At 36.9% G+C, this 16,947-nt stretch overlaps 1 protein-coding gene across 2 annotated transcripts in view; it reads left to right on the top strand.

Annotated features, from left to right (window-relative positions):
• cmip (c-Maf inducing protein) overlaps nucleotides 1-16,947 on the top strand; it is a 46,044-nt gene that overhangs the window by 11,781 nt on the left and 17,316 nt on the right. For both annotated transcript variants that reach the window (XM_077742004.1, XM_077742011.1), the window contains 9 exons: nucleotides 3,057-3,182; nucleotides 5,649-5,699; nucleotides 8,969-9,130; nucleotides 9,864-9,905; nucleotides 12,373-12,435; nucleotides 12,550-12,630; nucleotides 12,757-12,860; nucleotides 13,302-13,406; nucleotides 15,065-15,508. In XM_077742004.1, the coding sequence (XP_077598130.1) occupies nucleotides 3,057-3,182; nucleotides 5,649-5,699; nucleotides 8,969-9,130; nucleotides 9,864-9,905; nucleotides 12,373-12,435; nucleotides 12,550-12,630; nucleotides 12,757-12,860; nucleotides 13,302-13,406; nucleotides 15,065-15,508 (1,178 nt within the window). The remainder of the gene's footprint in view (nucleotides 1-3,056; nucleotides 3,183-5,648; nucleotides 5,700-8,968; nucleotides 9,131-9,863; nucleotides 9,906-12,372; nucleotides 12,436-12,549; nucleotides 12,631-12,756; nucleotides 12,861-13,301; nucleotides 13,407-15,064; nucleotides 15,509-16,947) is intronic.

Consider the following 16,947-nt stretch of genomic DNA (forward strand, 5'->3'; position numbering starts at 1 on the left):
TGATAAAATTCATAGCTCCGAACTGATTCAAGGTTTAATCCAATGTTTCTCAATCATTTTTTTTTATCAGGAGTGCACTTTTTGCATTGTAAAAATCCCTAGGCAAACCACCACCTGTAAATCTTCATAATGTAAAAATAAGTCATACCCGTTTTATTCTTGTAATTTTGATTTATTGAATCTCTTAATGGTACGCAAAAAGCAATTTTGTGTTCAAGTTGATGACATGAAACAATGAGTATAGCAGTAGTTTTTCTCATTTCTTTTGATTTTCTGAACCGCTTTACCGCAGCGGGTGCTGGTGCCTATCCCAGCTGACTCCGGGCCAGAGACGGGGATCACCCTGAATCAGTGGCCAGCCGATCACAGGGCACAAGGAGAAGGACAACCATGCACACTCACACCCATACCTAGGGACAATTTAGAGTGTCGAGTCAGCCTACCATGCATGTTTTTGGAATGTGGGAGGAAACCGGAGTACCCGGCGGAAACTCACGCAGGCCGGGGGAGAACATGCAAACTCCACAGGTGGACTTGACCTGGATTTTAACCCAGAAACCCCATAGGTGTGAGGCCGACGTGTTAACCACTATACCCACCGGGCCGCAGTTGTTTTTATGTGAATTATTTTGTTCATTCCACAGTCTTAAAAAAAAAAACTACCAACTGACCCCTTTAAAAATTATCAGTCTCTCGCTCTAGTATGACAGATGTAAGAAACAGACAAAAATTAAAGAAAGTAGTCAGAAATGTATTCACTCATGTATTAAAATGAACAATAAGCATGCAAAACATGTTCTATTTGCACATTACAGTAATCCCTCGAATATCGTGGATAATGTAGACTAGACATTGAAAAACCACAAAGTAGGCTCACCCCTATTATGACTGCCATACTGCATGTTTTCGCGCCTACACAAAAATACAAGTGCACAAGTACAATTATCAAGAAGTGTATTTATTAAATATTAGTTATACACGAAAAGAATGTAATGTATGAATATCTAAATATAATCTATAAATAAATACAAATTAAATACTTTAATTACTGCACTCACGGTAAAAATAGTTCCTCTGAGCTTCTTTTTGCGAGAGGTTTTTGGCACACATGGAACATAGTGACCTCCGTTTCTTTTCTTGTACAAATGTGCTTTTGTACATGACTCGGTCAAGACGATTGCCAAATTCAATGGCTCCGAGTATGTTGCCAAGAATCTACTGGATCCATTCCAAACTGTGTGCCATATTGAACATCTCCTGTAGTTGTAAGGAATACCACATTCTTCTTCCTCGTTGTTTTGCTGCCTCAGGACCAGGACGACTTGTTGTAATTGATGGAAGAATGAATTATGCTGTCTACCAGCAAATTTTGAAGGAGAACGCCCGGCCCTCAGTTCGTGCGCTCAAATTTTAGCGCTCTTGGAGCATGCAGCCTGACAGCGATCCAAAGCACACCAGCAGGTCCACCTCTGAATGGCTCAAAATAAAAACAACATTAAGGTTTTAGAGTGGCCAAGTCAAAGTCCAGATTTAAATCCTGTTGAAATGCTCTAGTGTGATCTAAAACTGGCTGTTCATGCTAGGAAAAACCTCTAACATTGTAGAATTTAAACCATTTTGCAAAGAAGTTTGTAATTTTTCTGTCTTGGTAAATGAAATCATCATTTGGAAACTGCATTTTGTACTTCATTGTGTTTTCTGTGTCATACAAAAACTGTTTTGATGATCTGAAACCTTTGTGTGTGATAAATATGACAAAAAAAGCAGAAATCAGGAAAGGGGCAAATACTTTTTCATTGTACTATATATACTACATATTATAGTATTCCCTCAAATTTCACAGATAATGTTGACCAGGCATAACCGTGATGATCGAAAAAAAGTAGGAAGTGTAGTAGATATTACACATTACACAATTATATAGATTGTAAATACTTGAATGGAATGACTGGGACATAGTAATCCTTAAACTTTTATTGTTCAGTCAACTATGGGACCATTTTTATAGGAGTATTTTCAAGTGAAAATGACAGAAAATAGAAAAAATATATATAATAAATATTACTTTCTGAATTAACCATGTCAGTGCTTCTTTGCTCATGCATTTTTTATTTTGTTTTCCTCTTGACTGATTGTCACACTGGAAACAAAAAAAAATCACCTTTTCTTGTTTCTATGGTAACACAGTCAGAGAATAAAATAGAACATTTGCATAAAATAGGGAAACTCCTTGATACCAAGCAAAAAAATAATTACAGGTTGTCCTCAAATGAGTAGATGGGGTTAAAATGGGTTAAGAAAATTTTCACTCAAGCTGCTGTTTGTATTTAAGAGTTTTAAAAAAAGGAAAGGAAGAAATCATAGCGAAACTTCACTTGGATGATTGAAAAATTCAGTGTACTACATTAGAAAATAGGAATGTGCTGAAACCGGAATGGTAACTTTGAGGTGACTGCATTTAACTATTACCTGAAGAAACATGTTATCTGATAATACCTTTTTAAGTGGCAGCAGACAAAAAAGAATGGCTTTATTTTTGTGAAGCCACACATACAATACCATGCTGTGATACATCACTGTTGGGATGTTTATGTGAGCACTAAACAGTCTTTTCCTTGACATGAACATTTCACTTTTTACAAGTCTCTATCAATTTATTGTCAATAATTGATTTGTACAGTCTCCAACTACAAATTTTATTCGATTCTTAATGATCCAATAACACGAACATTCACCACTCTTAGCCCATTAGATTTCTAGGCCTCTCAGAAAATGGATCCATAAATGATGCTACCATATATACATGGGATTATTTGTATTGGTACATTTCTTGAAGCTCCAGATATCTTGGCTTTTAATCAGTCACTACTTGTAATATATCACATTTGAAGACATAAACACACTGAGCTTTTGTTAGTGTTATTCAGAGCGAGTCAGCCAGTGTTTTTTTTCTTCTTCTAAATACGTTGGTTCCAGATAACAGTTAATGCGCATGCTGTATTGTTAATACAGCTTCAAAAGTGTTGTAAATTGTCTTTTTTTTCTATCGTTCACAGCCCACTGGTTACATGGAGACATCATTGTCCTACAGTGCCATTGAGGACTTGCAGCTGCTTTCGTGGGACAACGCACCAAAGTACTGTGTCCAGCTCAGCTTCCCTGGTGGCACAGTCCTTCTCCAGGTAAAAAATAAAAATAAACTTCTTTAAAGTGTGTTTCAAATGTGGCAGCCTACGTAAAGGGCTATTCATTCCGGAATTATAATCATCACATGAAGATCTGACCACATTTTTTTCCGTGACGTGGGTTGCCTTTTGATCATTTGTTTCAGTCAAAACAGTTTCTGTCATAAAACCTCTGAAAATTTTACATGCAGTGTTTCATTAGGGACATATGGAGTTTTTTTTCAATGATTATATACAAATCAGTGCTATCAGGAAACAAAGAATTCATTCATTCACTTTCCGTTTCGCTTATCTTCACAAGAGAAAACCATATCAGAGCAGATGAGAGTTCCACAAAGGGAGATCCCAAATTTGACACAGTCGTTAAACAATATCAATTGGATGATCATCTTTACCATAATCATGCTAATAACAGCTGCAATACTTTCATGACTATTATCCAACAGACAGGGTCTGTATTCTCAAGAAAAATTCAAATAATCCATTAAAAAAAAACATCAACATACATACATTAACCTCCTAAAACCCAAACTCTTGCAAAGCATACATTTTAATTTTCTCTTTGATATTTAGGCTAATTGGGACATGTTGAGTGTAAAAACAAAGAATTATCTTTTCCCATGTTGTAGATTCTGAGAAAAATTATGTCTACGTCATAAGTGGACGCCAGGCTCCTTTCCAAAATTTAACATTGTAGTCTTGTGACAACCAAAAATGTCCACACATGCGGACGCCAGGTCGTAGGAGGTTAATGAAAAATATCACTTAAAAGAAAAAGGATTAATGACACAGACAGACGTTTATTTTTCTAAGAAATAAAGTGGTGAAAGAAATACAAATTGGAAAATGAAATTTCTTTATCAACATAAATAATACTGCAAAAGGGAACACTAAAGAGGTCAGAGAAGCACAAAGAAACAAAAGTTGAAGGAGAAAACAATCTGTGACCCAAGGGACATCTTTAAATTATTCTTTATAGACTCTGTTAAAGAAATAACACCTTACATGCCCCAGGTGCTAGGTCCCCTGTCTTAACATAAATGATCTGCCAAACTGTTGTCCTGCCAAATGTATGCTGATGATGCCGTTCAATATGTCCACACAAAAGACAAAAAACTACATTTGCACGAGCACTCACCAATGTAATGACGAGCGTGAATAACTGACTTGAAAAATCCAAACTACATTCATACATATCTAAGACTTTGTATGCACTTCTCAAAAAGAGAGACAACTAACAGTGACCCCAATGTTTTTGTCCAATTTAAAAACGATACATGTAGTCCAACAATTTAAATACTTAGGAATCACTCTTGACTCTCAACTTTTCTTTAAATGGCAGATAAAAAGCACTCCGAATAGAATTAGATTGAATTTGTCCAATTTTAGGTTCATTAGAAACAATCTAACTCCTCAGTCAGCAAAACTGTATTTTGACACAATGATCATATCACACATGACTTACTGCTTAAAAAGTTGGTCATCGGCCTGCAAGACAATACTAAAATCAATTGAAGCCATTTAATTGCAAGCTCTGAAAGCATTGGAAAGAAAACTAAAAACGTGCCACCATAGTCAGATATTGATAAAACACAAACGGCTGAACTGGGGCAATACTGGTAAATATGCAGACACCACCTTAATTTACAAAATCTCCCATGACCACTGCAAGATATTGTACAAAATAAAAATGCCAACACATCGACAAGGGCTGGCTCTAGAGGTGATCGTGAAGTTCCTTTAAAAAATAATTCATTCAACCAAGGCATATTCTCTCCATATGTGAACTCGTCTCTGATCCTATTTGGATTGGATTGGATTGGATTGGATAACTTTATGCATCCCGTATTCGGGAAATTACATTGTGGCAGTAGCAAGAGGGTGATTAGACAGAACTGCAAAGCAAAAGCACAAAGTACAAAGCAAATCAAAGTAAATGGATCCATCAAATCATCAAAACATAAAAGCAGCTAAACACAAAACGAACAAGAGTGGACAGAGCTACCGTGGCCGCCGGCTGCCGCTTAAACAGCGCCATTTTGGTTGCGGTAACTGAATCGGACTCAAAAAGACGTTGTAAAGTTGGGCAAAAACTGGAACCCCACAGAACAGCAAAGCAAAAGCACAAAGTTATTTGCCAATCATCTCAATGCCTGCCTATTAGACGAACAAAATTGCGATCACAATGCTGTCTAAAACTGCAACTCGTGTTTGTGTGAATGTGTGTGTGTGTATATGCATGTGTAAATTTTTGTTCAAAGCCAGTAAAACAGCATTATTATGATTATTTTCTTTTTAAATCAAATTGTTTGCGGATTTGAGGTGCAATAAAGCATGAGTAAAGCTATTTGAGGAAAAATATGAAACACCTGCGACGACAACTATGACATTCCCTTTATATGTCCTATCTCTTATCTCTGAAAGTGTTTGACAAATATCATGTTTTTATGTGTGACCCAACAGGCAGCCAACAGCTATTTAAGGGATCAGTGGTTTTACTCCTTACAATGGAAGGTAAGCATGTTTTTTTGTTTCACTATTTCTAAAGCATCATGTGGAAGCCACTAGAAACTCAATTGAACTGTGCCTGGCAGTAACTCTACTAGGAAGTGCTCATAAAAGTGTTCCGTGTCATTCACTTTGACTCTATGCTTTCTTCCTTTTTCCCCCAAATTCAAACCTCATAAAACGCACAATAAATTGTCTCTCGTCCAGTTAAGCTACATGCAGTAGGTTTTATGGGGGGAGGAAAGTGAAATCCTAAACTTCTTTCAATGAATGATTTGTGGTATGTCATGAATATATAAACCAGAGCAAATTTAATGCCATACAGAATAGGAAATATTTACTCATAGATTATGTTGGTAAATTGATAGTTAAAGTTAAAAAAAAAATCATAGCATTATTTTATGTTTGTAATATAATTTTAGTAAAATACTTCTACATATAATATAGAGCACGTCATACTTGAGTAAACCCTCTTTGGAAAATAAGATTTCCATCTCAATCAATACAAAGGAATTTTTTTTTTTTCAATTTCAACAGAGATTCATACTTTGCTTCAGTGAATATCACCAGCAAATTAAATTTTTATGAAAACTGTTTGGTGCTAAAGTGAATGCTAACAAAAGCTGGCATACTACTATTTTGATCTCCATGACTTTGAAGGACATATCAACAAGTGTTTGAGGCATTGAGTAACTAAGTTTCCAACTTCCAATTATATAGTTCTTTTCCATTCGTTCAGAAGTGAAGTCACGTTTATTTATAAAACCGTTAATCTCAACAAATACTATTTCAATTGGCTTTGCAGGTTAACAATTTTGACACCCACTGATGTGAACTCTCAAAAGCATGAGGGAAAAAGCCGCCGGGGGACACAGCCTTGCAGTTTACAGCAAGTTTTGAGGCATTTCCTCATTAGTCAACTCTCCTCTTTGACACCTTTTTGCCTGACACTTCTGAAATGAAGCAAATAGAGTAATACTTTGACATACAAGTACCCCAACATACGAGAAATTTGAGATATGAGTAAAAATCCAAGCATATATTTGTCTTGAGATACGAGATACATTTGAGATACGATCATACAAGACACCCAGGTGGCCGAGTACACAAAAGGCTGCGTTAATAACAGCGCACTCTAATTCTCGGGGGATCTCTCTCGCGTAGATATCTACAAGCACTGGGTGTACAGATTGCATTTTTACGTGTTTTTTTCCCGTTGATGAGTGCAAACTTAAGGGAAAAACAATGGGTCCAAAGCAAGGCAGTGTAAATAAGGGTAGTGAAAAGATAAACAGTTAGCAAGAGATAGCGTGACCGAGTCAACTGTGAAAAAGCCAGCAAAATTTACATGAATTTGATAACAACGAGAGGATCTGAAAAGGGGGGAGTCTTCAACACCTTCAGAACCCTTAAAGTGAGTCATGGCTGGTTCAATTTTTTTTAAAGAGATCTGGAATACACTCAGTAATCAGACACGGGGAAGCAGCAAGTTCCAATTCGAAAGCCGCAGTGGAATTTATCAAGACGTTTGCCTTTTTTATCACCCAGGAATGTTATATCCCCCAATAAGTGTTCAATTGCGACGAAACTGGTCTTTTTTGGAATAAGATGCCCAGGCGGACATTCGTCGTGGCAGGGGAGAAGGGGTATAAACCTATGATGGACTGCTTAACTCTAGCCTTGCATGCCAATGCCAGCGGTGACTGTAAAATTAAGTCGCTGCTGGTGTACAATGCGGAGAACCCGCATGCTCACAAGAGACAAAACATCTCAAAAGAAAACCTACAAGTTATGTGGCGCGCTAATGCTAAAGTTTGGATTAGAGTCATTTATTTACAGAATGGGTTAATCTGTGCCTTGGTCCGGCAGTCAAAACGTATTTGACGAAGAAAAGCCTGCCAATGAAATGTCTTCTGGTCTTCGACAATGTCCCTGGTCACCCTCCTGGTCACCCTCCTGGTCTCGAAGAGGAAATTGTGGATGAATATAAATTCATCAAGGTCCTCCATCTCCCGTCCAACACCACACCACTCCTCAAGCCCAAGTGATTTCAAATTTTAAGAAATTGTACACTAAGTATTTATTCAAGAAAGGCTTCGATGTGACAGATGACACAAACCTAACCCTTCGTGAATTTTTGAAAGAGCACTTTAATATTGTCCCTTTCTTGAAAATTATTAGCGATACATGGCAGGGAGTCACACAACAAACTTTTAATTTAGCATAAAAAAAATTGTGGTCAGCTTCCGCTGAGAGAGACTTTGAAACAGCAGCCCCTGCTGTACATGATGAACTCGTTGTCATGGATGATATCATGTCACTTGGAAATTCCTTGGGGCTGGAGGTTAACAAGGCAGATATGAATGACCTAATCGCCGAGCACCATGAAGAACTCATGACACAGGATTTAATCGTGCTCCAGGAGAGTGAACATTTGTTGCCGGAACTCAGTAGCGAGGAGGAGGCGGAAGAGGGGGGTGGGCCTGGCTACATTGAATATCAAAGACATGCTCGCGAAGTGGCAAAAGTTTTCGGATTTTGTAGAAAAGAGGCACCCTGTCAAGCTGGCAAGTGGTCGCACATTATCGTATTCTGATGACATTTGTGCATTTTCGAAATATTTTCAAGTGAAGGCAAAAACAAACAACTCTTGATGCGTTTGTTTTACAAACTCCCGCTGAACGTCCAGGTAAAGTTAACCAATAGAACAAAGGTAAAAAAAATTAAAACTAAATTAGAATTCAGTTTTGTGTAAAGTTACATTAAACATATGTTTGAGTGTGTCTGTATATGTTAATCCAAGTTAATTTAAATTTGTTTGTTCGGTTACGAATTGATTTGTATTTAGTTCATTTCTTTAGGAAAAATTGATTTGACATACGAGTAAAATGATATACAAGCTCAGTCCCCAAACGCATTAAGCTTGAATTTCAAGGTATTACTGTAGATTCCTTTTTGGCTGAAATCTTGTTAAGGATGGTTTTGTCTGCTTTTGCTCAGTTGTTCGCATTTTTAGTCAATCTATGCAGGCATTTTCTATCAATTTTTTTTAATGAAAGATAAATGTTCTCCTTTTCCCGTAAATCAATATTCTCCAGTGTAATTTGCTCTTCAAAATAAACAGTTTTTTTAAATATCAGTTGCGGTTTACTTCAAAGTTTTTTCTGGATTTTAATGCTATTTGATGACGTTTATTTTAGGATTTTTATGATAAAACCATAGATTTCGGTCATGTATATAAACATTCTTTCTTTCATGACTTATTTTCCCTGTAGAAAAAGATCTACAAATACCGTAAGGTATTAAACAATCCAAGCCGCTGGGATGTAGTGCTGAAGGAGATCAGAGCACTAGTGGACATGGCTTTGACCTCACCACTACAGGACGAGTCTATTCATCAGGCACCTCTACATATCATCTCAACTTTGCTGGCTGAGGTAGCGAAGCACATACCAAACCATGTGTAAAAAGAAACAAATCATCAACCATGTGTAAACTATCACAGACTTTGTCTTGTATGTTTTATTCTTTCCTTTTCATCTGGAGTAATATTTCAGATTAGTTTACAGTACAAAGTTATACATAAAGCAGTCTGTTTTAGGATCCAGCTGACTTTGTTTAAATAACATTTTACTTTATTTATTTGTAGGTTTCACTAGGTTAATCTTGGTTAAAAAATAGTACTTCTGGATTTAAAAAGGTCATAAAATATTAATATAATTACCGATTTGTTTTTGATAATCTGCAATGCCTACCTTGTCAGGGTTAATTAATGATTACAATAGGTACATTTTTAATATTTACGTGTAATTTTGGTGACCGCAGGTTCAGGTTGCTTTATACATATTTTTACATATAGAAGATATTAAATATTATTGTGCTACATTTCAATTCCACTGTTCAATATAATCAATAATTGAAATGCTTTTAAATAATTATGAAGTTATGAAATATCAACAGCAGCTACAATAAATATTTTTGGAAATATTAAGGGGAAAAAACTAAAATAATTCTACATGTTATGGAAAAATATGTCAGCCAAACACCCCTTATATGTGAATGGCTTTTTTTTTAAATGTGCCCAACTTTTTTAACACAATTTTTTCTTCTTTCTTTGTATCATTTAATTTATATTATATTATACCTTGTTTGTCATCTTTTCACCCTTAGAACTCGAATCTCAGCACACAGGATCACGAGAACATCATTGTGGTAAGCGTGGGGTTCAAATATGTATGTAATTTATTTTTTGTTGAAGGTGTTAATATGAGCTATTGATATCTGATTTATTTTGTTTATCATTTTATCTATATTTTTTATTTAGTTTCAATATATTTAAAAACCAGAAAACTTAATATATTCAGTTGTACATTTGCTTATGAAATTCAATGGTTCCAGACCTTGTTTACTAACTTGGATTTTCCATAAGTAGAGCAGTAGTTGAAATGTGAATTCTCTAATACGTTCCACGGTCCCTTAAAAAACTAAACCTACCACTAAATAAATTTAAAAATAATCAATGCCACACTTTGGTATGTGAGACACCCACAAAAATTGAGAAAATGATGTATTAATATATTAAAATTAATAATGAGCATGCAAAAACATTCTATTCATGCAGGAGTACAGTGCAGTGTAAGGAGGAAGCTAACGTTGCCACATGAACACAAGCAGATAAACATTCATCTATACAACTTGAGCTTGTGAATTCAAACCAACTTCGCATTCAATACAGTTCCATAGGAATAACAGGCCTCTCCATCTCCTCATTCAGCACAGAAAGTTCAGTCCAAGAAGTTATTGCTTTTAATGCTTCCTTCTGCGTCAATAATGTAGCAATTTTGATAGGTAGGTTATTGTCGCCCTTTATTGCCTTGCAATGTCAGTCAACTACACGCTACTTTCTTATCTTCCATTCTTCCTTGATGGATAACAGGGCCCACTTATTCATTTAATTTGCAACAATCATTTTAAATAAAAAAACTGACGACAAACAACGCTCAAAAGAGAGTTGCTATTGTGAGGCTGCAGTAGGGAGTCAGCGGAGTGTCAAGGACGAAGTCGGACAATGTTAAAATAAAATAATGGACACAGAAATGTATTTCCGTTTTGTGGGATCTCGTAGCTTGGATCTTGTTGTTGTATGTTGGAATGGTTATTTGCATATTGTGTTTCTTAGCCTGAATATTTTGTAGTTAGAGGCCTTCGTATGTTCCTAATAAACAATATAGTGAATATTTTCTTTTAGCTTGGTGTCTATATAGTGGTGTGTAAGCACAAACAAAGTAACACAAGTGGTGTTTGTGCATCTAAACTTTATAGATTTTACATGATACCAAGGCATGGCTATTCCCTCTGCCCTTTTTAGAAAATATTTTTTGTTGTGGCATTACTGTCTGTGATCCTTCACTTCGCGGCTTCACGACAGAGCAGATTTTTTTCTGGAAAAAAAAGTTCATCAAAATGTTAAAATCCACGCTGAAACTCGGAAGCAGAAGCCACGCCCTTGTCTTCCGCTTAGCACTAGGAAAATGGCAGAAGACAGAGGACTCAGCACTGAAGAAAAAAATGGCGGGCAGTGGGCGGTGGCCATCATTTTTATCTGAAAATAGAGATTTCTGGACGGCCGGGAACTGCTGTGAGGGTGGATTTTTATCAGAAATGCGATCCCTGTGCGACCTCACCCAATGGCACTTATTTGAAAATAAAACTTGCTTGGCGAATTGGACGGCAAAGAGCATCAGCCAAGGTGGATTTTTTTTTTTTTTGGAGAAATGCAAGCCCCAGGCGATGTTATCAGCCTTATCTGAAAATAGAGCGCATTGGCCGGCGAGGATGGGGGAGGTCACGCTGGAGCAACGTGGAAGTTGAGATTCCATTTCAGTTCTGGCAGTGGGCTGACCTCGTTGCACTTAATGGCCGGAGTTTCGGTGGCCCCAACCCGTGGTGTCAGCCAAGGCTTCGGTGGCCCGTGCCTGTGCCGTCGGCTGTGAAGCGAGAGAGGTCTACCCCAGAACAGGGAGGAACAAGTTTTTGGGAAGAGGATGCTGACATGTTTATTCAAAACCTAACTGAAAATGCCCAGGCTTCACATGGGTCGCATGTGTGGGGATGCTGCTGGATGGCTTCATGGAAAAGCTACCGTTAATCAACAAGTTTGACCCTCCTCATACTTTAAAAAACAAGAACAAAGACTATGCTTTGACAGATTTGTTAATAACAGACAATGGTGTTTTTTAAGAAGTTTTGATACCTGACGTGTTTAGTCCCCTCTAATATTGTAGACAATGGACCTGTAGCCAAAAGAAGACAAATGACTTGGACCAAAACTCTCAATTACCAGTTTTTTTTAATTTATATGAAGCGGAGAGGAACTATTTTCACTGAAGTATAGTATTTAAAGTAGTTACATTTTTAAATATGTATATTTTATTTGGATATTAATACATAACAGCCTTGACATGCTTATAGCTGTAATATTTAATAAAAATGCATTTTTTGATAATTATACTAGTGTACTTGTTTTTCTGTATATGCGTGAAGGTATGTATTGTGCTAGTTATAATGGTGGTGTTCTTACTTTGCAGTTTTCCGTTTATCGCAGCCATGTTTGGTCTACATTACCCGCAATATTCGAGGGATTACAGTATATATGTGTTTTTTACCTACCTATATACAGGCAATTGCACCTCTCCTGGAAAACAACCATCCACCCCCTGATCTTTGTGAGTTCTTCTGTAAGGTAAGACAATAAAGTGCTCTGTATCTTCATTGAAGAAAGTAGTTTTAATACTCGTTGTAAATATGTCAATGTAAATTATTGCGAGATAAATAGAAATGACTTGACCTATTGCAGCACTGTCGTGAGCGACCACGTTCCATGGTTGTTATAGAAGTTTTCACTCCTGTGGTCCAGAGAATCCTTAAACACAACATGGTGAGAAAAGAGCCCTTCACAAACTGCAGGAATGACTTTAAGGAATTTATATTCCTTCAATGTCCAGGTCCTCATGAACTTTATGCTATTAGGTTTCTCAGTTGTTGTGTTTTTGGTGCTTTGCAGGATTTTGGAAAGTGCCCTCGACTGCGCCTCTTTACTCAGGAGTACATTCTGGCCCTGAATGAACTAAATGCGGGAATGGAAGTTGTCAAGAAGTTTGTTCACAGGTGAGGAATTCGACTGTGGGGTTTCTGTGGGTCCCAAAAAATATTTTAATAATGATGGACATTTTGAAGGTTGTATTTAGCCCCCCCAAAACTTTTTGTACTTAAAAAATATTCTTTTCTATTACTGTAGAACATTTTTCAAAGGTAATCTTGTACATAAAGGAACTGTGTGGTCATTTTGCTGATTTGTTTTAGTAGGTATGAAGTATTTTTTTCTCAGGCACAGGCTGAGTGTTATAGGGGAAAAAACTATTTTTGAGCTTCTGAGACACCAACATTTTTTGGAGCCAATCTAAATGGGCCCCGAGGTGTTGTCAGCAGACAAGCCTAAAGTTTGTGAGATCTGAAGGGGCATCCTTATTTCTCTGTATTTATCTGATCAGCTGATCATTTTAATATTTATATAATGATCAACCTTGTCTAAACCTTGCTTTGTTGCAGCATGCATGGGCCAACAGGGCAGTGCCCTCACCCACGTGTCCTGCCAAACCTCGTTGCAGTATGCCTTGCTGCCATTTACTCCTGTTATGAGGAGTTTATTAACAGGTTAGTAAAAGATGCACATACATAGTCACTCTTCTTCCTTTTTGATATGCAGGGTCAGAGTTGGCCTTGCTTTGTTCACAGTTTTATTGGTCTGGCTTTGAGGGCTGCTCAGCTATGTTGATCCTGAAGGTCACCATCATTAAAGATAGACAGCTCACAATTCATCCCTTCTCAAGCACTGATTTAAACCGCTAATAATAACAACTCACAAAAACTCCAAATTATTTTTATTCTCATTGGAAGTAAATTCATAGTTTTAAATTTATCATTTCTCCTTAACCTAAGACCAAGTTACCTAAGGTTCTGTTTAAAAGAACCAGACAAATCCCTGGTCAACTATAGGTTTAGCCGACCTGCGTTCCCACATTTCACTCTTCAAAGTGCCGCCATGACCGCTGCCTTGTTTTCCATGGTGTTAGTGAAGCCCGTATTTGGGCTTTTAAGGCTATATGCGGGAATCCAAACTGATCATAAACAATTTGCCAGAATCCATTTCATCCTTCCTTCATCCACCAAATGAGCTTCCTACTACTTTTGGACCCATAGAGGGGGACCTAATACAGGCAAAATATGGCAGTCTGGGGGAAAACTGTGACTCGTAATTGGAGTGTAACCACCAATCAAAATTGGAATAAGTTACATCATATTGATGTTCTAAATATTGGATGTTGAGCAAACTTCAATTACCTCAACCGGCCTACGCATATACAAAAAAAGCTCTTTGTTAACCGGTAATTTTGGGGCATTTGTGTCTTCTGTAGTCTGACAATATGGTGAATATTGGAAACACTTTAATTAAGATTATTAGAAACCATACATTTTGTGAAAATGTTTCCAATCGTTGTGATCACAGCTGACTGGCAACCAGTCTAGTGTGTAGTCTGTCTTTTGCCCTAAATTTAGCTGAGATAGGCTCCAGCAACCCCCACAACCCTTTTGAGGATGTGTGGTTTGTATGATGAATGAACATTTCCAAAGGTTTTAAGTGTTTTTTGCAGTCTGTGGTATTAGTCATACAGGCTAAGTCTATGGATGTAAACTCAGGCCAACTGCTTGGAAAATACAAAACTCAAGTCACCGAGGCGATAATAATTGCTCCAATAGCATTTAGCAGAGTAAAAAAATGGATTTCAGTACAAAACAATTGCATTAGGCTGTTTCAGACTCACTACTTAAAGGCGCAAAATCAGCCAGAGCTATTTAGTTCAAAGGAGAAAAATCATAATACATATACTCATTTCTGCTGTTTGCATTTGCAACTCCTCCCAAACTGAAGAAAAAAAATGCATAGAAATTTGGCCCTAGTAGTTTGGCTCCAACATCAGTTTTGCGCCTTATTTTGCACCCTCAAACCATTAAGAAATCAGGCATTACTAATTAATGTTACCCAAGTATGTTCCATGAGTCTTTATGGAAGAAGTACACCTCATATGCTGTAACTCGTCATCATCATCATCGATGTTGCTTTTGTCAACATCATTCACTCCTGAGAATAGCACCTTTCTTTCTTTTTTTTTCCCTATTAGCACCAACTCTCAATGGAACTTTTGTCCCAAGTCTCCTGGCTAGATTGTGTCATCTCTTAAAATGTTTTGCCATGAACATACATGTGCTCTCATGCTCATTGTGATTAATAGTGCTTCTATTCTACACTTTAGCCGAGACAACTCTCCTAGCCTGAAGGAAATTCGAAATGGCTGTCAGCAGCAGAATGACCGAAAGCCCCCAATGCCTCTTCGTCTGCTACGCCCAGAACCTCCAACGCCACCTTCTACCAATTTGATCCCTCTCTCCTCCAACCCCAGTCCTCCTCAGCCACCTCCTCCTGCACCCCCAAATCCGGCACTGTCAATCCCCATATGCTCGACTACATCCAACCTGCCCCTCTCCCCTCCTCCATCAATTGTCAACTCCAGTGAGATTTTGGTGGAGTTAGAGCGAAACAATAACTCAGCCAACACCAAGCTGAAATCAGAACACGGCAGTGAACTCAACCTCATCGACTGTCTTCTTGTCAGCCCGGCAGTCAACACTCTATCCATTCAACTGCCTGCACAGGCGGACCGTGTACTCGGCTGCTTTGCGTTAATCCTGAAGATGCTGTGAGTTTCTTTTATTACAGTATATGACTTGTACATTGATCTTGTCAATAGAGAATGTTGCAAAGCCTGCTCAAACAGATGACTTAAGTATTATTTCCTTAAAATAATACTATTAAAAGTTGTCACTCGAAGTTACCAATGACCTTAGAAAAACTAGGCCTTTTCACCATATTGATAAAGTGAAAATATTTCAGGCCTCCTTATGTTTTTCAATGGTTTTTCAATGGTTTGAAATTGGATGTTTTAAATTAGTGTCTCTATGGGATTAGATTTCAACCTTTTTATTTCTAAAGTACAACACAGTTACCAGGAGAATATATGAAGTTTTAAACATTAGTTTATATCAGTTTTCCTCTCTTGTCATTTTACAGCCACACTCATTCGTAAGAGAAATAAACACTACTGTAGATTTCAATTATTTGTACTCGTATTAAAACAAAAGAAAGCCACGCAAATTATCTGCTGATTTGCTGAGTGCTATTTTTAAAATTATTTGCAAAGACAAGGGTCTTATGATTGACACAGTTAGAAAATTAACTTAGTAGTTAACGACACTTATGTTGTTGGTCTTATAGTTTACAATTCATATCACAATTCGATCCTGTTTAATCCCAACACTACACTTTTAAGTCGATTATTGTGATTTTTTTAATTTTGCTTGCAAAAATTGTTAAATTGGACAATAGTCAATTTATATTACTTTATATCTAAAACCTCACTCAGCACTAAAGTCAACATTTTTTATGTTTGAATAACATTGTATTTATTTTCTCTGTTTTTAGTGCAGACCAGCCGGCTTTAGAATAAACCTGGTTAAATGCAGGATTCTAAATATGAAAACTCCGGTTAAAAGATCTTAAGCACTTATTAATGAGAAAAGAAAATTCTGGTCAAAACATTGACTAAAACAGTGTTTCTTAATCACTGAGCCATAAGCAATTGTCAGGTGTGTAGAGGGAAATTCCATAAACAATAACTTGAAATATTCCGAAAAAGAAATCCTAATATTACGGGATTACGATCGAACTATTATGAGTGTTCAACTGTTATCGAAGTTGAGTCTGTCTGAGCAGAAAAACATTCTTACATAATATTAGATATAACTCATACTATGAGTAAAACAGTTGTAATGTTGAGATTTAATATTAGAGGATCTAAATAATATTGGGAGCAAAAGTCAGAAAATTATGAGATTTAAGAACGTTACATTACCTTTCTACATCACTCGAAACAAGTTGTTTAGGGTCTACAGACATCAAATTTTGGTACCATTAGGTCGGTAGGAAATTAAGATTTTGGACAATTTTTTTTGAATGTCCTTGATTACAGATGATGAAACCTTGATGAGAACGACATTATATTGTTCATATTTGTGACATTGTTTTAACTGAGAAGAGTTTTAGCTGGTGGTGTGCCTTGAGATTTTTTTTCAACGAGAA

Source organism: Stigmatopora nigra, chromosome 2 (assembly GCF_051989575.1).
Source record: "Stigmatopora nigra isolate UIUO_SnigA chromosome 2, RoL_Snig_1.1, whole genome shotgun sequence".
Classification (NCBI taxonomy): Eukaryota; Metazoa; Chordata; class Actinopteri; order Syngnathiformes; family Syngnathidae; genus Stigmatopora; species Stigmatopora nigra.